The sequence below is a fragment of the Dipodomys ordii genome, unplaced genomic scaffold, assembly GCF_000151885.1.
Source record: "Dipodomys ordii isolate 6190 unplaced genomic scaffold, Dord_2.0 Scaffold10, whole genome shotgun sequence".
Classification (NCBI taxonomy): Eukaryota; Metazoa; Chordata; class Mammalia; order Rodentia; family Heteromyidae; genus Dipodomys; species Dipodomys ordii.
Window position 1 is genome coordinate 20,319,125 of NW_012267226.1, and position 21,229 is coordinate 20,340,353.

The 21,229-nt window shown below is 43.3% G+C and overlaps 1 protein-coding gene across 1 annotated transcript in view; it reads left to right on the top strand.

The window, feature by feature from the left end:
* Nucleotides 1-6,865: 6,865 nt before the first annotated feature.
* The window catches only part of Kmt2a (lysine (K)-specific methyltransferase 2A), a 48,191-nt gene continuing 33,827 nt past the window's right edge, over nucleotides 6,866-21,229 (top strand). Inside the window, exons 1-8 of the mRNA XM_013009681.1 lie at nucleotides 6,866-6,931; nucleotides 10,714-13,370; nucleotides 14,936-15,113; nucleotides 16,433-16,667; nucleotides 18,515-18,579; nucleotides 19,011-19,388; nucleotides 19,816-19,889; nucleotides 20,255-20,386. Of these exons, the coding sequence (XP_012865135.1) occupies nucleotides 10,998-13,370; nucleotides 14,936-15,113; nucleotides 16,433-16,667; nucleotides 18,515-18,579; nucleotides 19,011-19,388; nucleotides 19,816-19,889; nucleotides 20,255-20,386 (3,435 nt within the window). The 5' untranslated portion in view covers nucleotides 6,866-6,931; nucleotides 10,714-10,997. The remainder of the gene's footprint in view (nucleotides 6,932-10,713; nucleotides 13,371-14,935; nucleotides 15,114-16,432; nucleotides 16,668-18,514; nucleotides 18,580-19,010; nucleotides 19,389-19,815; nucleotides 19,890-20,254; nucleotides 20,387-21,229) is intronic.

Here is a 21,229-nt window from a genome sequence, read left to right on the forward strand (position 1 = left end):
CCACATCTTCCTGAGTAGCTAGGATTACAGGTGTGAGTCACTGGCATCTGGCCTATTTTCCCACTTTCTCACCTTAACTCTCTATAGTTTGGCGCCGCCTGCCTCCATCACTGCATTGACTTGGCTTTGGGAATGTCACAGGTGACTTTCGGTCCTTAAACTACCAAAAAATCTGAAGTAGAGCTGGGGCTCAAGTAGTTAAACTAGCCTTGAGGGAAAAAAGCTCAGGAACAGCGCCCAGACCCTGAGTTCAAATCCCAGGGTGAGACAGAGAGAGACAGAGAGAGAGAGATTTGGTCAAGCTGATGAACATATTTATTATGGTGAGAATGTTAAAAAGAACAGATTTTGTAAAAGCAACTTTAAAATATCCAACACACTGTTAGGAACTTGCCATAGTGTGATGCAGTTTATCACCGAAGCTCATCCCTCTTGTCACACTTCAACTTCGCAGCCTGTGAGCAGATCTGTCCTCCCTCTTCCTCCTCCTCCTCCTCTCCCAGCCTCTGCTAGCCATCTTTTTTTTTACTGTGTTTATATGACCCAGCCACTTTACATTCCACACACGAGTGAGATCCTCACTATTTACCTGACCTTACTTTGCATACTGTCCTCTAGATCCATCCATCTGGCTAAGTAAGGATGGCAGAACTTCCTCCTTTTTAAAGTGTATATAGTATTCTGTTATGTGTATGTGCCACATCTTCCTTACCCAGCATCTGTGCTGGACACTCAGATTGTTCCCACCTAACATGAATAGTACTGAAATGTCTCTTCAGGGTACCCATTTCAGGTCTTTGGCAATATACACAGAAGTAGCTGTGTTGGATTATATGGTATTTCTATAGTTTTTTTTAACTGTTATTTTCCAAAATGGCTATACTATTTTAACACAAAGGCTCATTTCCCTCAATATTCTCCACCATATTCTATCACTTCTTTTTAATAACAGCCATTCTACTAGGTATAAAATGGTCTTCCTCTGTGGTTTACGTGCTTGTTTCCATGGAGGGGATTGAACACATGGCCTGCTGCATGCTAAACCCGTGTTCTGCCCTGAGCCACCGCCCCTCCCAGCTGTGGTTCTTTGCATTATCTTAAAGTGAGGTCATGTTGCTTAATTCTTTAGACTTCATTAGTATTTATAATCTTGCATTATCGCCATTGTAGTATCCAGTGGTTTTTAAGCTGTTAGTCTATTGCAGCTCTTTTAATTTCATTTTACAAACTTCTATCAGGCCCCAGATACTAGGAATACAGAAGGGAACTGGGAAGTTGTCCCTCTCTCAAAGGGTACGCACTGCAGAGGAGACACACACGTAACACATTTGTAAGGTTATTTTCCTTTAGCCTGGCTTCTTGTGTACATCTGTAATTCCAGCATTCAGGAGGCTGAGGCAGGAAGAGTTTGAGTTCCAGTCCAGTCTGCACTGCATAATGAGAACCTGTTCCCCCCCAAAAAAAATCCATTCTGCTAATTAAGGACTAAGAATTAGGCATGAGAGTCTTTAAAATACAACATCAAAACCTTAGTATTTTTTAGAGCGTGTAACAGGAGTCACAAAGGGACCTGTGCTAGCAGAAGTTATAGAATTTATAGAATAAATTCTCACAGGAGAGGTGTTACTCTTTAAACTACTGCTACTAAGATACACAATTTACCTCCCGGATATCTCTTCATCTTTAGTTGTTCTTAGTAATTCCTGGTTCTCCTGTGGCTTTCTCATCTGATTGAACCATAGATGATGATACCAACAGCTAGTTGCCTTAAGAAAATAATTTCAGCTGAGTGCCAGTGGCTCACACCCATAATCCTAGCTACTCAGTAGGCTGAGATCTGAGGATTACCATTCAAAGCCAGCCTGGGCAGGAAATCCATGAGACCCTGATCTCCAGTTAACCACCAGAAAACCGGAAGTGGTGCTGTGACTCAAGTGGGCAGAGCACTCATCTTGAGCTGAAGAGCTCAGGGACAGCACCCAGACCCAAGCCCCACGACCAACAAAAAGAAAAGAAAATAATTTTAAAGTCTAGAGGCATGCCTCAAACAGCCCTGAGTTCAAATCCTACCACTATAAAAAGCTTTTTTTAAAGCATGAGCAGGTATGAGCACTAGTGGCTCATACCTGCAATCTCAGGAGGCTGAGATTGGAGGATGGAGGTTTGAAGCTAACCAAAGCAGGAAAGTCTGTAAGACTCATAACTCATTAACCACCAAAAAGCCAAAAGCGGAGCTGTGCTTCAAGTAGTAGAGCAACTAGCCTTGAGAAAAAAAGCTTAAGGAGAGTGCCCAAGCCCTGAATTCAAGTTCCAGGACAACAAAAGCTCCAAAAACCTAGACCCCCCAAAAAAATCCATATATGCATTAGAAGTTTGTTTTGTTGTCTGAGATTGGGACTTCAGTACCTGATGCTTTCACTCACTGGCCAGCGCTTTACTGACAGCTACGCACCGTGTGCGCACGCGCGCACGCCACCCTCCCCCCCTCCAGCCCCCAGAAGTATTTTTGATACTCTATATTTATTGGTGGTGTTTTCAGTTGAATCATTGAAGCTGATTTTGTAATTAAAGAAATTTGAATTTTCAGACTCTTTTTTTTTTTTTTTTGGCCAGTCCTGGGGCTTGAACTCAGGGCCTGGGCACTGTTTCTGAGTTTTTTTTGCTCAAGGCTAGTACTCTACCACTTGAGCCACAGTGCCACTTCCAGCTTTTTCTGTTTATGTGGTACTGGGGAATCGAACCCAGAGTTTTATGCATGCTAGGCAAGCACTCTACCACGAAGCCACATTCCCAGCCCGTGAAGAACTCTTTCATGGTGATCATCTTTCCTTTGACTATAGTAAATTGGGAAGCATTGTGGGACTTACTGAATGCTATCTATTTCACATGGAGGTAGGAAGGAAGGAACATTGAAGTCTTATCAGTTGAAATTGTATCACTGGTATAAGTAAGAACTGTGTCACACCTAATCACTGCAGATGCTTTTGGTCTCTGATTTCTAGCCATCTTCCCAGCCAAGTGAATTGACCAGAAAAGGAATGCATGGAAGTTCTTTAACTGGTTACCTTAAAGTTATGGGTAGGAGGAGTCATAAATTCTACATGTTTATCATTTTCATAATTAGATTTCACTCACATTAGGTAGTTTAATTTGTTCATAATCATTAGAGGTGAAGTATTTAATAGTGTTTTATAGTGCTCAACTTGGCAAGGGTGATTTTGTATCTTTGAAAGTAATGAATTGTCAAAATCTTGGAGGTCTAGTCCCCAAAACAACATTGTGTTCCTGAAGGGGCAGGATTTTATGGCTCTTTCCTGTACTCTGTCTTGGGCTGCTGTGCTCATCATCGAAAGGAAATACATGTGTGAAGAATGGCTGACTGGGCCCAGTTCCCAGGACTTGTTGGGTCAGGTGTAGAGTGCCTATCTCTTGAGGTCTACCTAGGCTTATGCTGCTGCTGTGCCAAACATGGACTTGTTTTTTTTTTTTTTTTATGTATAGATAGAGCTAGAGTCAAAGTTTTGATTTCCAGGCCAGGCTGAATCCTTTGGAAGGCAGGACTTTTACTTTGTTAACATTCTCCAGGGACCCACACATTTACAGTGAGTGATGGAGCCAGAGGAGAAGCTGGTTGCTGATGGCAGGGCAGTGTGTGCATCAGCTAGAACTGGTCTTTTTGAATACTCTGCAGTATTCCTTCCCAGTGCTTTGGAAGTAGGCATTCCTTAGATGTAAGACTCTTCTGGAAAAATAGAAGTTTAGAGTTACAAGGCTAGCTCTTTTGATCTTAGCCAAGCTGTCTGCATCTTTTAAATAATAGGAACTGATTTTAAAAAAGAAAAGAAAAAAGAAAATATGCTTCAACTAGTTTCCAGTGGCTCACGCCTGTAATCCTAGCTATTCACAAGGCTCAGATCTGAAAATCACAGTCTGAAGCCAGTCTGGGCAAATAAGTTTGTGCGACCCCTATCATCAATTAACAAAAAATAAAAAGCATGCTTCAAGAAGTCAGCCTACTCATCAGTGAAGAGGAAGGTCTTAGGCAGAAGTCTAGTTCTTCTTTTTTTTTTTTTTTCTCCCAGTGTATTCCTACTCATTCTGTCTTCTTTTCTAATCTTATTCCAACTAAGACTGGAAGGAAAACAAATAATGCTTCCTGTTAGTTTTTTTTAATACTTGGAAATTTAAATGTTGATAGCTAAATTACTTCTTGACAGCTCTGTGACACTCTGTTGTTTCTGTTGTTTTAGAACACATTGCAGTTAGGATTGTGTAGGTAGATTTTATGAAAGTTAGAAATATACAAAGTAACCCTCTGGGGTTGTTGATGATAAACATAACTGTCTTCTCTTACATTTCTTATAAAGATTAGAAATTGTTCATTAGTTACTTTTTCAGTTGGTTAATATGTGAAATGGATTAGAACATTGTTCTAACCTGTTGAAGACAATGTAGGAGAGAAATGACTTGATTAGAAACTTGAATGATCTGAAAAATGGCTATCACATTGCTTTAATCAAATAGCAACTTTTGTACTGTAGATGATTTATTTGATGCCTTTAAACATTTATAATTTTAAGTTGTAACTAATATTATAGGGAGGTTATTGAACGCCAATAATACCTAGACCCAGTTAGATATGGGCTCTTATATAATGCCCGAATAAATAATGTAAATAAATAAATAATAAAATACATATGCCCAATTTAAATACATGGGCTAATATAACAAAGGGCCCCCCACTTTTTTTTGGTCAGTTGTGGGCCCTCCACTCAACTCTACCTGGGCGCTGTCCCTCAGCTCTTCAGCTCAAGGCTAGCGCTCTACCACTTGAGCCACAGCACCACTTCCAGCTTTTACTGCTTATGTGGTACTGAGGAATCAAACCCAGGGCCTCATGCATACAAGGCAAGCACTCTACGACTGAGCCACCTTCCCAGCCCACAAAGGGCTCTTTATAACAAATCATGGCACCTCTTTAATATCTCACCCATAACAGAAATAAGAACAATAAAATAAGATTATGTCACCTTTGAGTTTCCAGATGATTTACAAGCCTTATTTACTATGTATAGTACTCCAATAAATAAAGGTATCGAGAGAAAGATAGTAACTTTTCTAAGCGTATAGAGACCAAATGTACTGGAACTGAGACTGAAAACAGCCTTGTCCCCTACCCACTCTCCTCATGGGGCTCACTGCTTCCCTCACTCCTGCATCTGATTCAGTGTTCTGCTAACTGAGGACCCACACCCACTGCTCTCTTCATTGGCTGCCTCACACCCACTACTCTCTCATTGGCTGTCCTACACCCACTGCTGTCCTCATTGGCTGCCCCAAACACACTACTGCCCTCATTGGCTGCCCCAGACTTATTGCTTCCAAACCCACTGCTCTTCTTATAGAAAAAAAAAAAAAAAACATTTTAGAGTATAATAAGAATTGCAACTGGGTGGCAGTGGCTCACTCACACTGCAATCTTAGCATCTCTGAAGGCTGAAATCTCAAGATTGTGGTTTGAAGTCAGCTTGGGCAGATATATCTATGAGAATCTTATCTCCAGTTAACCAGCAGAAAGCTAAAAGTGGGGGTGTGACCAGCCTTGAGCAAAAAAGCTAAGTGAGAACCCAAAGCCCTGAGTTCAAGTTCTAGTGTACACACACACACACACACACACACACAGAGAATTGTGTCAGTTGCATTGTTTCCAAAGGCTAGCTCCCAAATACTTTGTCCCTCAAAAACATTTAAGTTTTAAGAATTGAACTTGATAATTTGTCTAAAATTTTACATTTACCTTTCACCATATTCCTGATTGAAAAACGATTAAGCAGACTAGCCCGATTCCAGCTTTAAATTAACTAAGAACTCTTCAGCAGAAAATCCACCGACATTGTCCACGCTTGAGTTTAGCACCTTAGAGCAAAATGTGGGCTTTAAATATTGAAGCTTGGTTATAACTAAGATTCAGGCTAGTTCTTCATTCCTTACTTTGTTCTAATTTTATGTGGATTTTGTTTCTGGAGTCTGAAGTTCTCTTTCTGTATCTCTAGAAATAACTTTGAATAGTGAATTTCTGTTAATCTGCTTGCTTTAGTACAACATCTTTCTCGAGTGCTTATCCAAAAAAGATTAAGTGAATCTTTTGTATTTTGCGAAAGTAGGGTTAAAAGTTAGAGGTAGGGAGATTTTTTTTTTCAGTCTTTTCCAAGTGGAACTGAAAAGATGCTTCCCTGTTACTAGTGAAAATTTCACCCTGTGTGGTCAGTTCCTGAGTCCTTCCACCAATGCTGCTGCCCACCATTAAGTCTCTTATCGCAGGGCATTTTAAATGACCATAAAGTACATGTGGAGAATCTCTGCATCAGATATACAGAAATCACATCTAAGTATCAATTCCTGACTTCAGGAACTGACAATTACGGCCCATTCAGTCTCTGTTAATATTTAGTAGGTATATTACTCCCTGTGTATTTTTAGCTTTAAGTACTTATTGAAAAGCATTTGTTTTATTGGGGCTGTATATTTCTTCCATTACACTGATTTGCTTATCTGAATTAAAGTTGTCCTTTGTTTTGGGTTGTATCTGTAGTTTAAAATTTAGGACTATTCCTTTGTGTTATGCACTAAGATTGAGTTTTCAATGTATTAATTAAGTTATTACACAGCTCCTATTTGTACAGAAGCTGTATGGCTGGGTCCAGTTATTTTACTATGTTATTTTATAGTGTCCATTTGGATGATGGTTAATATGGATAAGCTAAGTTTCCAAATTCATTAGTCTCCTCTGGGCATTTCTTTGGGATTTGTTCACATTCATGTTCTTGACTCTGATTGTAAAATAATTTTCCTTTGTTGTAGGATGAGCAGTTCTTAGGTTTTGGCTCAGATGAAGAAGTCAGAGTGCGAAGTCCCACAAGGTCTCCTTCAGGTATGGCAACTGGGCACCGGATGTGCTTTTCAGTTTTATTTGTTAGGAGATTGAGAGGGGCTTTGGAGGGAGGAGTTTGCCCACCTTGGGCATAAGAGGTGGCTTGTGAATGAGATGTCTTTTGGGTGTGCTTCTCTGTCAGACCACGTTTGCTTTAGTATGATTGATATGTTTCTCTTGGTCCTACTTGGGCATAGGAGTGAGGTTTCTTTCGAATGATTGGGAAGCCTGATATGCTTGAAGATAAGATCATCCTCAGATTTATACATTCTATATATTATATGATAGTATTTTTGCATCTAGGAATAATTTGGCCGTTATTTTTTACAGATGAAATTTGGTTTGTTGTCAAAGAAGTAGAAACAAAATATTGGTATTTCATGAAAGTATTGGTACTATATTTTACTTGCCTCTTGAAATGCTGTATTAAAATAAAGAAACTAAAAATTATATGGGGTGTTTTATATTTGTTATTGTCCTCAGCAACAAAACATCTAGAACATCTTGAGTTTCCTAATTGAAGACCCTCAATGAAAATAACATTTGATGGTTCACTTAATGTAGCTGTGTGTAGGAGAGGGCTAGAGACCTTTTTATGGGAAAAAAAACAGCCCCCATCTTGAGATACTCTAGGTTCTTCTGTGGTTCTGCTTGATTTGATGTGGGTAATCTAATTTTTTTTAAATGTTACGTTGTATAGTAATACAATTCAAACACTCAAGTTGACCATTTCTGTTTCCCAAATGGAAGTGGGATTGTCATTCTAGTTGGGAGGAGTTAGCCAGTGATGTCTGAGCACCTGTGCTCTCTAGATAGTGGCAACAGTCTCTTTAAGCTGTGATGAAGTCCAAGCTCAAGTGGTAGAGCACATGCTTAGCAAGCATGAAGCCCTGAGTTTAAGTCCCAGGACAGCCATAAATAAATAAACCTTAAAACTTAATCCAGAAAGGGGATTTTAGGGACCTTCTGATCTAACTCCTCATCTACAGGAAACAAAATGACGGCAACAAAGTATCTTTTTAGCAATGCTGCCGGGAGTGGACTGAGGGTGGCTGCTGCTAACGGAGGCTGCTGCTAACCGCTAACCGCGGAGCTGGTTCCCTTCTCTTTTTCACTTTTTCTCTATTTCACTTTTTCTACTTTTTTTTTTCAACCTGGGACTTGAACCCAGAGTCTGGATGCTGTACCTGAACACTCTACCACTTGAGCCATAGCTCTCCTTCTGGGTTTTTTGGTGGTTAATTGGAGAGAAGAGACTTGACTGCCTGGGCTGGCTTTTTTTTTTTGCCAGTCTTGGGGCTTGAACTCAGGGCATGGACTCTGTCCCTGAGCTTCTCTGTGTTCAAGGCTTATCTTATGCTCTACCACTTGAGCCACAGCGCCACTTCTAGCCTTTTCTGTTTATGTGCTACTGAGGAATTGAACCCAGGGCTTCATGCGGGCTAGGCAAGCACTCTACCACTAAACCACATTGCTAGCCCTGGCTTCAAACCACGATCCTCAGATCTCAGTCTCATGAGTTGCTAGGATTAAAAACACGAGCCACCAACACCTATCTTATTTTTTCAACTTGTCTGTCAAAAGCTTGTTTTTAAAAGTAGAGAAGAAGGGCTGGGAAGGTGGCTCAGTGGTAGAGTGCTTGCCTTGCATGCATGAGACCCTGGGTTCTATTCCTCAGCACCACATAAGCAGAAAAAGTCAGAAGTGGCGCTGTGGCTCAAGTGGTAGAGTGCTAGCCTTGAGCTGAAGAGCTGAGGGACAGCACCCAGACCCAGAGTTCAGACCCCATGACCGACCCCCCCCCCAAAAAAAAAGAGAGAGAGAAAATTGATGATAAAGCTCTCTGAGAGGCTCCATTCTACTCTACACAATATAAGGCATCTTCCAGGGTTCTATGCAAGAGTTTTTGAATTCATGACTCTTCCAAGATGGTGTCCTATTGTTTTTCTTTGCTTTGTCAGTTTACCTTGAATTGCTTTCCTTTTCTTTTTGTAAACCATCTGGATATGCTTCATTACTTAAGAAATGCAATGTATTTTTCCTGTTGTCTCCTGGTCTGTTAAATTCATTATGATTAGAATATATTGAGAATGGATTTGTAAATCCTTAAGCTGTGTGGGAAGTCTCATAGGTTATCTGAGCAATGCATTTATATTTAGAAAGCTCAACAATAGGTAACTCAGTGGTAGAGTGCTTGCCTTGCACACCTGAGGCCCTGGGTGCGATTCCTCAGTATCACATAAACAGAAAAGGCTGGAAGTAGTGCTGTGGCTCAAGTGGTAGAGTGCTAGCCTTGAGCTGAAGAGCTGAGGGCCAGCGTCCAGACCCAGAGTTTAAGCCCCATGGACTGACAAGGAAAGAAAGAGGGAGGGGGAAGGAAAGAAAGAAAGACAGGAAGAAAGAAAGACAGGAAGAAAGAAAGAAAGCTCAACAACAAGACCTTAGTTGATTTCTGTTAGAAAGGGACTCCGTAGTAAAAGTGTTTGTAATGGCTGTGATCTCTCTTGGTACCTGTGAAGGGGGAGGTCTCGTGTTAGAATGTTGTCTGTGAAATACTGAAAAGTGAGAAAAGAGAAAATAGAGCATAGGCAACTCTTAACTACTTCAAACATACAGAGTTATGAAAGGATTGCAGATGTAGCCGTTTTTTGTTTTTTGGAGTTTTTTTGGTCATGGGGCTTGAACTCAAGGCGAGCTCTACTGCTTGAGCCACATTGGTTCATTGGAGATAAGAGTCTCACAGACTTTTCCTGCCTGGGCTGGCTTTGAACGGTGATCCTCAGATCTCAGCTTCCTGAGTAGCTAGGATTACAGGCGTGAGCCACCGGTGCCCAGCTATCGCCTTGTTTTTGTAAATCTGTTGATACAGAGTAAGTTGAGGAGTGGCACGTTGAGTTTGCTGTATAAATTTTTAAGCAACTCCTTTTATTTAGATTAGTAGAGATCTGATCTAATAAATTGCTGGTTTGCTATTGTCATTTATTCAAGTTAAATCTTCCTGTAAGTTGGTACAGACTAGTTCAAGAAGCCCTAGAGGGGAGAGCAGGTTAACATACACATCACTGTGTCCTCCTTCACCAAGCAGTGTGACAGCACGATCAGTAGCCTTATTCTCTTGTCTCATAGATGAATATTTTTCTAGCCAACAAAACTTCCTTAGTTTCCTTTGGTAAAACAGGTTGAAGATAGCTCAGCTGCCCAAGAGCATTTTTCTGTGAAAGTTGGTATTGTTGTTGTTCAAATTTATTCAGGTTCTAAACTGAATTCTAAACTGAAAAGTTGAGATGACTTCCTAGAAGCATGTTCTTAAATGTTCCTCTTGATGGCTAGGGCAAGGCAGTGCAGCTTAAAACAGCAACTGCAGTATTTATGAATTCAGGGAAAAAAAAGTCTTCTTCATCTAAGGTTGTAAGAACATCGGTTTTTGTTGTTGTTGTTATTGTTTTAAATTTTATTGTAAAGATGCTGTACAGAGGGGTTACAGTTACATGAGAAGAACATCAGTTTTCTAGGTTCCTTACTCATTTGAAAACTTTATTGTTATCTTGGTTTTTATATCAAAAAAGTAATTAAACATTCTTTCAGGTGGAATGTTATTTAACTTGCTTTCTTGGAGGAAAAATTTTGGTGAAAAGAAACTAAGCACAATTAAGATGTGTTGACTCAGTAGACCCAAATTGAGTTCAGAACAGAACGGCCTGTGCTAAATTATATTCAGTTTCGCTAAGACCTGAACTACACGGCTAAATATATGCTCTTCATTGTTTAATTTCTATACACAGTTAAAACTAGTCCTCGAAAACCTCGTGGGAGACCTAGAAGTGGCTCTGACCGAAATTCAGCTATCCTCCCAGACCCATCTGTGTTTTCCCCTCTAAGTAAATCAGAGACCAAATATGGAGATAAGATCAAGAAGAAAGATTCTAAAAGTATAGAGAAGAAGAGAGGAAGACCACCCACCTTCCCTGGAGTAAAAATCAAAATAACACACGGAAAAGACATTTCAGAGCTGCCAAAGGGAAACAGAGAAGATAGCCTAAAGAAAATTAAACGGACACCTTCTGCAATGTTTCAGCAAGCCACAAAGATTAAAAAACTAAGAGCAGGTAAACTCTCTCCTCTCAAGTCTAAGTTTAAGACGGGGAAGCTTCAAATAGGAAGGAAAGGGGTACAGATCGTTCGACGGCGAGGACGGCCTCCATCCACAGAGCGGATAAAGACCCCTTCAGGTCTCCTCCTCAGCTCCGAGCTGGAAAAGCCCCAGAAGGTCCGCAAGGACAAGGAAGGCACCCCTCCTCTCCCGAAAGAAGACAAGACAGTTGTCAGGCAAAGCCCCCGAAGGATTAAGCCAGTCAGGATTATTCCTTCTTCTAAAAGGACCGATGCGACAATCGCTAAGCAGCTCTTGCAGAGGGCCAAGAAGGGGGCTCAAAAGAAAATCGAAAAAGAAGCGGCTCAGTTGCAAGGCAGAAAGGTGAAGACGCAGGTGAAAAACATCCGCCAGTTCATCATGCCCGTGGTCAGCGCCATCTCCTCGAGGATCATCAAGACGCCCCGGCGCTTCATCGAGGACGAGGATTATGACCCGCCCATCAAAATTGCCCGGCTCGAGTCCACCCCAAATAGTAGATTCAGTGCCACTTCCTGCGGCTCTTCTGAAAAGTCCAGTGCAGCTTCCCAGCACTCCTCCCAACTGTCTTCAGACTCCTCCCGCTCCAGTAGTCCTAGCATCGACACCACCACAGACTCGCAGGCCTCCGAGGAGGCCCAGGCGCTCCCTGAAGAGCGCAGTGACACCCCTGAAGTTCACACCCCACTGCCTGTTTCCCAGTCCCCCGAGAACGAGAGCAGTGAGAGGAGAAGCAGAAGGTATTCCGTGTCAGAGAGGAGTTTTGGATCTAGAACCACTAAGAAATTGTCAGCTCTGCAGAGTGCTCCCCAGCAGCAGCCCTCCTCCTCCCCCCCTCCCCCTCTGCTCACTCCCCCCCCTCCCCTGCAGCCAGCCTCCGGCATCTCTGACCACACCCCTTGGCTCATGCCCCCCACCATCCCCTTAGCGTCACCATTTTTGCCTGCTTCTGCGGCTTCCCTGCAAGGGAAGCGCAAGTCCATTTTGCGAGAGCCTACGTTCAGGTGGACTTCGTTAAAGCATTCTAGGTCAGAGCCACAATACTTTTCCTCAGCAAAGTATGCCAAAGAAGGTCTGATCCGCAAACCAATATTTGATAATTTCCGCCCCCCTCCACTAACTCCTGAGGACGTTGGCTTTGCGTCTGGTTTCTCTGCATCTGGCACTGCTGCTTCGGCCCGGTTGTTCTCCCCACTCCATTCTGGAACAAGGTTTGATATGCACAAAAGGAGCCCTCTTCTCAGAGCTCCGAGATTCACTCCAAGTGAGGCACACTCTAGAATATTCGAGTCTGTGACCTTGCCTAGTAATCGGACTTCTGCTGGGACGTCCTCTTCCGGAGTCTCTAATAGGAAAAGAAAAAGGAAAGTGTTTAGTCCTATTCGATCTGAGCCAAGATCTCCTTCTCACTCCATGAGGACAAGGAGCGGAAGGCTTAGCACTTCTGAGCTGTCACCTCTCACTCCCCCGTCTTCTGTCTCTTCTTCGTTGAGCATTTCTGTTAGTCCTCTTGCCACTAGTGCCTTAAACCCAACTTTTACTTTTCCTTCTCATTCCCTGACTCAGTCTGGGGAATCTACAGAGAAAAGCCAGAGAGCAAGGAAGCAGACTAGCGCTCCGTCATCAGAGCCGTTTTCATCAAGTAGTCCCACTCCTCTCTTCCCTTGGTTCACCCCAGGCTCTCAGACTGAGAGGGGGAGAAATAAAGACAAGGCCCCCGAGGAGCTGTCCAAAGACCGAGATGCTGACAAGAGCGTGGAGAAGGACAAGAGTAGAGAGAGAGACCGGGAGAGAGAGAAGGAGAATAAGCGGGAGTCCAGGAAAGAGAAAAGGAAAAAGGGATCAGAAATTCAGAGTAGTTCGGCTTTGTATCCTATGGGTCGGGTTTCCAAAGAGAAGGTTGTTGGTGAAGATGGTGCCACTTCATCTTCTGCCAAAAAGGCCACAGGGCGGAAGAAGTCTTCATCACTTGATTCTGGGACTGATCTTGCTTCTGTGACTCTTGGGGATACAACAGCTGTCAAAACCAAAATACTTATAAAGAAAGGGAGAGGAAATCTGGAAAAAAACAACTTGGACCTCGGCCCAACTGCCCCGTCCCTGGAGAAGGAGAAAGCCCTCTGCCTTTCCACTCCTTCATCTAGCACTGTTAAACATTCCACTTCCTCCATAGGCTCCATGTTGGCTCAGGCAGACAAGCTTCCAATGACTGACAAGAGGGTTGCCAGCCTCCTAAAAAAGGCCAAAGCCCAGCTCTGCAAGATCGAGAAGAGTAAGAGTCTTAAACAGACCGACCAGCCCAAAGCACAGGTACTTCATTTCACCTAACCTCTGAGCCTCTTCTGTGGGCAGGTTTTAGTTTGGCCATGTGTTTGAGTTATAAATAGTTAGGGGAATTAGGGAATGGTGAGGTCCCCGGGGGGAGGGGGGCAGGGTTGGGGGGAGGTTGTGCAGTATCCTTCGAGGACCTAACGTTGTATGTATAGGCAGCATTGAGAAAGCATGAGGCATGGATGAGGATACACGAGCAGCTGCATTGAGGCCACACATACACACACACACACACACACAGAGCAAAGTGCGAAACTGTGCTGGAAGACAGGCTGGAACCGTACTGGGAAGCGTGGTTGGTGCCCCATGGTTGACTGTGGTGCAGTCCTTTTGTGATTTCATTGTGAGGGCACATTTGTGTAGCCCCTCACTTGTACTGTCCTTCACAGGAGAGAAAACTGAAGCAATCCTCTGCCTCTGAATAGTGGGTGACTATAGGGTAAAAGGTGATAGATATTGTGAGACTACAAATGAGAAACCGAAAGCTGAAGAGCTCAGTTACTGAGACGATGCTGAACAGTTTTTACAGTAGCAGCATTTTTAAGTGAAGTAGTAGAACTGGGGAAATAGCTTGAAGAACCCAGTACAAAAGAAGGAGCTGCAGGGGCTGGGAAGGTGGCTCAGTGGTAGAACGCTTGCCTTGCATGCCTGAGGCCCTGGGTTCGATTCCTCAGCACCACATAAGCAAAAAGAAAAAAGCCGGAAGTGGCGTTGTGGCTCAAGTGGTAGAGTGCTAGCCTTGAGCTGAAGAGCTGAGGGACAGCGCCCAGGCCCAGGACCCCGCCCCCCCCCAAAAAAAAAGAAGAAGAAGAAGGAGCTGGACACTGACCTTTGCTGGGGAAGCCTGTTGATCGAGTAGATGCACATCTATGCTGAAAATACTGATATTTGGAGGTATTTGGGGCTAGCCTCCTAGCAATAGGAGCAGAAGTTACTTAAAATGTAAGACACTTCTGTTTGGAGCTGCCACCTTACATACTACCATTTCCAGTTATTTATACTACTACTCTGTTGATTGAGGAAATAGGAAATCGCCTGTACTTAGAATAGCCCCTTGGTACCAAATTGGTTTTGTAATAAAGACAGGTAGCTTGAATTCTGAGGGGAATTGGAAAGAAGCAGTACAGTTGGGATAAAGGCTTAGTTGGTTTTTAGTTTGTTTGCTTGCTTGGGTGGTTTTTGTTTCCTTCAGTTTTTGGTGTTTTGTTTTATTTTGTTTTTTGAGACGATTTTGCCAGCCCATGCTAGCCTCAAACTCCTGGTTCTCTTCTCTCTACCTCCTAAGTGCTAAGGTTACAGGTGGGAACCACCACACTGGATGGATTTCTTCAAAATGAGAGGCCTTTTTCTTTTGGGAGCTGTTCATTTTAGGGTGCAAAGGATATTATTTCTATATATTGATGTGGCTTATCAGCTGAGCTGAGAATAGCTAGCATTGTGTGTTTGATGCTAGATGATAATAAATCTATCAAGTATACCTTGGCTTCCTTTAATTATATATCCAGTGTGTATGGTTGTCATTGTTTCTGGCCTGCCTCATTTAGGGTCAAGAAAGTGATTCATCAGAGACCTCGGTGCGAGGACCCCGGATTAAACATGTCTGCAGAAGAGCTGCTGTTGCCCTTGGCCGAAAACGAGCTGTGTTTCCTGATGACATGCCCACCTTGAGTGCCTTACCGTGGGAAGAACGAGAAAAAATTTTGTCTTCCATGGGGAATGATGGTAGGTCAGCAAGGTCAACCGTGGGGTGCAAGCAGACGTCTGCTGTGTGCGCTGACTATTTTGGGAATGCCGGGAAGACTCTTCATAGTTTGAGTCTTTGAAAAACTAGATAGCTGGAAGAGATTACACGTGTGACAGCATCCCATAAGTGAGAGGGAGAGGTATCCAGGGGCAGTTGGGAAGAGCCTTTCTGATACCACCACAGTACAGCAGAAGGTCTGCAAGGCAGTCAGGGAGTCCTTGGATAGAAGTTCAAGGCTGTTAGAAGACTTTTGTGTCTCTCAGGAACAAGTCCGTCCTAGTGTTTTGCTGTACCAAGCCAGTGTCTAGAAGCGAACATGGTTGCACCAATGGATTTTGGTTTTATTTTTTGGCGGAACTGGTTGGAACTCAGGTCCTTGCTCTTGCTAGGCAAGCACTCCACCAGCAGATTCAGAGTGGGGCCTTGGCCTTGGCGATCTGTAAGGCACATTATCATGACTGCCATGTAGTTCCAATATGCTGGGTACCTACCCTTAATGACTTTAGGGGTTTAGAGAATCCTTAGATGTATACAGTTCATGGTTTCTTTGAAATTTTAGGTTAGATTTTTTTTATTTTTATTAGACTGCAATTACAGGCATTTAAAAGCATTTAAGTAGTTACTTTAATGATTTCTAAGCTGGGCACTGATGGCTCCTACCTGTAATCCTAGGGCTCAGGAGACTTGAGAACTAAGGATTGTGGTTCGAAGCCAGCCGAGTCCAAGAGAATCTTTTATCTCCAATTAATCACAGAAAATGTTGGAAGTGGCACTGTGGCTCAAGTGGTAGAGTGCTAGCCTTGAGCAAAAGGATCCCAGGGACAGCGCCAAGGCCTAGAGTTCAAGCCCCAGAGTCGGCAAAAAAATAAAAAATCTTGAGTTCTGGCTGGTATGGTGACTTATATCTATAGTCCTAGCTACCAGGGAGGTGGAGATAGGAAGATTACGGTAGTTTGAGGCCAGTGAGGCAGAAAGTTAAGGAGACTCTCAAAGAATAAGCTGAGTGTGGTGGCACATGTCTACTATCCCAGCTACTTGGGATGTATAGGTAGGAGGGTATAGGTATAGGTGTAAGACTATCTATCCTAGACAAAAAGTGCAGTACCCTATCTGATAAAAGAAAATGAGACATAGCTTGAGTAGTAGAGTTGAGACCCTAATTCCAATAAAAGGAAAAACATCCAAGTTCTACCAATTAAATGAAATTTGACTGAATAACTTTTGAGGCCTTCCCCCTCTATTCCTCAGGAAGGGATTAGAGATTCCCTTGAAACCTAATGACACATTTCTTTGACAGACAAGTCATCAATTGCTGGCTCTGAAGATGCTGAACCTCTTGCTCCACCCATCAAACCAATTAAGCCTGTCACCAGAAACAAGGCACCTCAGGAACCTCCAGTGAAGAAAGGACGGCGGTCAAGGCGCTGTGGGCAGTGTCCTGGCTGCCAGGTGCCTGAGGACTGTGGTGTTTGCACTAATTGCTTAGACAAGCCCAAGTTTGGTGGCCGCAACATAAAGAAGCAGTGCTGCAAGTGAGTGGCATCTTCAGCAGCGCCGGCCTTGCAGGCACGAAGGCTGCTGCTTCATCTCTGCTTTGCTGTAGAGACAGATAAGGAGACCAGAGTTGCCTTGAGCCTCCTTGGCTGCAAGATTAATTGTAGACTGGAATTTTGCGATGTACTTAAGTAAGAAATACTCCGGAGCAGTGCTGCCCTGTAGCACATTTTACAATAGTAGAAACATCCCGAGTAGCTCAGTTGGCTGTGTCAGTCATTAGTCACATGTGGCTCTTGAGCGCTTGGCCATGTGGTGAATGTGGCTAAGGAACTACATTTTCTGTTTCAATTAATTTGGACTTAATTACATGTGACTAGTGACTACCCTATCAGTCAGTGCAGCACTGAAGGGATTCTACTTAAAACCTGACAGATGTAGGCATAGTATTTAATGGGGTCTACTGCAATCACTTATCTTTATGCATGCCAGGACACTTAAGGGACATCTTTCCTAAATCTGTACTTTATGACTCTTTGGGAATCTTTTCATGCATGAGGAATTTTTGAGAGAAAAAAAAATTTTTAATACTTTGCCTTTTCTTCCCTTTCAGTCAGTTCATGGGTATACCTTCTGCCTTTTGGGATGGTTTGTTTAAAATTGAATTATGTAAACAGATATTTTGGCAGTCAAGCATTTTGCCAAGTGCCTGGTATAAGAAATAGATGCTTTAGTTGGGCCTGTAATCCTAGCCTCTCAGGAGGCAGCAGGAAAGTCTGTGAGACTCTTACCTCCAATTAACCACCAGAAAACCGGAAGTGGCACTGTGGCTCAAGTGGTAGAGCGCTAGCCTTGAGCTGAAGTGCTGAGGGACAGTGCCCAGGCCCAGAGTTTAAGCCCCATGACTGACCAAAAAAAAAAAAAAAGAAATAGATGCTTACTGAATGAGCAAATAAATGATGTTATAATAATTTAACATAAAGCATAATCAGCAGAAACACTGCAGTTCTTCAGGAGAGGCAGTTTCGAGGAGAAAAGTACTTGTATGCTTCGTTGCTCTAACCCTTAATCTTATATCAGACCCAGTGGTAGCAAGAAGTAAAAGAATCACATAATTCCAAAAGACCCACGAGAGTAAGATCAAATTGCACTGAAGTTAGGGCCTTATTACAATAGAGTCAATGTAACTTTAGACTTCAAATTAATTTTGAGTTTCATTAAATTCAAATTGAGTGGTAGAACATATCAAAGCCCCAAGATACACCTGTAGCACTGTAGTGGTGACAAAGGACTGTGATGACTTTTGTCTATTTGGGGGTAGATACCAAATATTAAATATCTTATAAGGCAGCAGCTCATTTTGCTTCAAGAAATGTTCACTGATCATTTTGGGTATGGTGTTAGTCAGTATTAAAAGAAACTTGAAAGCTGGGCGCTGGTGGCTCACGCATATAATCCTAGCTACTCAGGAGGCCGAGGTCTGAGGATCATGGTTCAAAGCCAGCCAGGGTAGGAAAGTCCATGAAACTCTTATCTCCAGTAAACGACCAGAAAACTGGAAGTGGCACTGTAGCTCAAGTGGTAGAGTGCTCTCTAGCCTTGAGCTGAAGAGCTTAGGGCTCAAAGTTCAAGCCACACGATCGACAAGAAAAAAGAAAAAAAGAAACTTGAGTCCTATTTCAAAAATGATTTTATATTTGCTTCTTTTAGCCTACAGGTAGGTAAAATTGCTGACCCAGGTTTCCAAAGACTCAGATGTAATAAACTGTCCTTGTTCTAGCCCTCGAAGTGAACCTGAAATGATCATGCACCCAGATGAATGCTTGTCCTGGTTGCTTCTCTTTCAAATGCAACTGACATTACGGGTTTCCCCTTGTTCCCCTAGGATGAGAAAATGCCAGAATCTCCAGTGGATGCCCTCCAAGGCCTACCTTCAGAAGCAAGCTAAAGGTAGCGGCACAGCCGTCTCCCAGAACCCTTCCTGCTTCATCCCCTTCACTTGTGCATACTCCATGTAAAGAGAATATTAGGGGTTTGGTTTGCTTTGGTTTTTCTTTTAAAGTACTGCTCTTTCCCAGGGAGTTGGTGGTGGTTGAAGCTGGATGGTAGGGACATGGGGTTCATTTGACTCTTGTTTAATCATTTCCATCTCAAAACCTTTTTCAAAGCTCATGTAAAGTTTATTTCACCCTTTTTCCTAGAGCAATAGGAGTATACCTGCTCAACTTGTTGACCATATCTGCCCACCCGATCAGCACAGCATTAATTTTCCAGACTTGTAGGAAACCATGAATAAGATTATGATATATTTCTATACTTCTGTTTTAATTAAAAATTTTTCTCACTTACAAAACATAGTCTTCTTGTTTGTTTTCCCCAAGCTGTGAAAAAGAAAGAGAAAAAGTCTAAGACCAGCGAAAAGAAGGAGAGCAAGGAAAGCACTGTTGTGAAGAACTTGGTGGACTCGAGTCAGAAACCTGCTCCAGCAGCACGCGAGGATCCGGCCCCGAAGAAGAGCAACAGTGAGCCTCCTGCCCGGAAGCCCGCGGAAGAAAAGAGTGAAGAAGGTCACGCCCCCACCCCGGCACCCGAACCCAAGCAGGCCACCACCCCAGCTTCCAGGAAGTCCAGCAAACAACTCTCCCAGCCGGCGCCAGCCGCCCCCCCTCAGCCACCCACCACGGGACCCGCGAGAAAAGAGGCTCCTAAGACCACGCCAAGTGAACCCAAGAAAAAGCAGCCGCCACCACCGGAATCAGGTGAGCGAGGAGAGCAGGAGGATGGCTGAGCCACAGGAGCTAGAAAGACGCGCTGCTGTCCCACATGTCGGTCAGAAACCGGAATTGTCTGTCTCCAGTTCAAGAAAATGAACTCTCTTTTTAACTACTCTGGAGTAACAAATAGGAACAAAACAAAAACTTGGTGATAATTACCTTAAATTCTTTTTTTTTCTTTTTTCCTGTGTGTGTGTGGGGGGGGGCACACGTGGCAGGGTTCTGGAGATCACACCCAGGGCCTGTGAGTGTTGGACACGCACTGTTCCCCTGAACCACATCCCAGCCCAAATATTGCCTTAATTTCCTACTGGAAGCTAGAGTTGTGGTGTTTTTCTAATGTCCCTCTCTTCACTGGCCAGCCAGTCCTAAACTTGCCATCATCTGATGCAATCTACTTTGAATTCTTCAGGTCCAGAGCAGAGCAAGCAGAAAAAAGTGGCTCCCCGCCCAAGTATCCCTGTAAAACAAAAACCCAAAGAAAAGGTGAGGAGCCATGTGTTTGTCTCCATTTCTCATGTGTGTGCCGTCTGTCGCGAAAGCCTTGTCCTTGGCTTCCACGTGGAGTGGAGCTGCACACGGCCTCTGCGTCTTGATGGCGGAACTTGTTGACATGAATAAATTAAAGGTTTAGGCTTTACCCATGGTCTTTTCTGATGTTGTTGTAGCCTAGTGTATTCTATTGGCCATGTGGTATAACCGTGTTCTGCCCTCACATCGTTTAGTATAATACTTGCCTATAAAAGCCACCCTTACCTATGCCCACTGTATTTATTACGGACAGAGCGCTTAAGACTCTTCAACCATGAAGGCAGGTAGAGTGTGGCTTTTTCTCTATCTTGTCTCCTTAGGAAAAACCACCTCCAGTTAATAAGCAGGAGAGTGCAGGCACTTTGAACATCCTCAGCGCCCTCTCCAATGGCAATAGTTCTAAGCAGAAAGTCCCAGCAGATGGAGTCCACAGGATCAGAGTGGACTTTAAGGTAAAAATGTTCAGTGAGGCTTGAGATGTAGCTCAGCGGCAAAGCACTTGCCTAGCAAGTGCAATGTCCTGGGTTTGCTCCCCAGTACCAAAATAAATAGATAAATAAAGGACAAAAAAAGTACAGTTAAAAAATGTTCAATGATCGTGCATTTCAACGAGTGTCGCGGCTTTTAAATGAAATTCGGTTTTTGTGGGGTTTGGTTTGGTTTTGCCAGTCCGGGACTTGCAGTCAGGGCCTGGGCACTGTCCCTGAGGTTATTCAGCTCAAGAGTAATGCTCTACCACTTGAGCCACAGCTCTGCTTCCAGCTTATTTTTGGTGGTTAATTGGAGATGAGAGTCTCACGGACTTTACTGCCCCAGGTGGCTTTTAACCACAATCCTCGGATCTCAGCCTCCTCAGTAGCTAGGATTACAGGCATGAGTCACTGGCGTCTGGTGCCTAGTTTTTTGTTTTGTTGTGTTTTATTACAAAAAGGTGCTACTAAAGGTGTTGAAGCACATGATGAGCACCAAGCAGTGGGATGAATAAGAAGCGCAGCTCTCAGATGGGCTCAGGGCTGAGAGGCCTGCAGTCAGAGCTGAGTTCCCTGTGGGAGCAGAGTGGAGGCCACAGCCAGGCTGAGTGGTGGCTGAGGAAATCTCTGTCCCACTGAGATCAGGAGATCCAATCCCACTCTAATCTTTGTCATATATTTAGTAGAAATCAAACTCATAGTTGAGCCTTTTACTAGTTTATGTCTGAGAGTAAATTTTTTTTGGACTTGTTCAAAATATGGTATTGAGGTGTCACTCTGATTTTCTGCTTTTTATCCTCATTTTGTCAGTGTCAAGCTTTCATT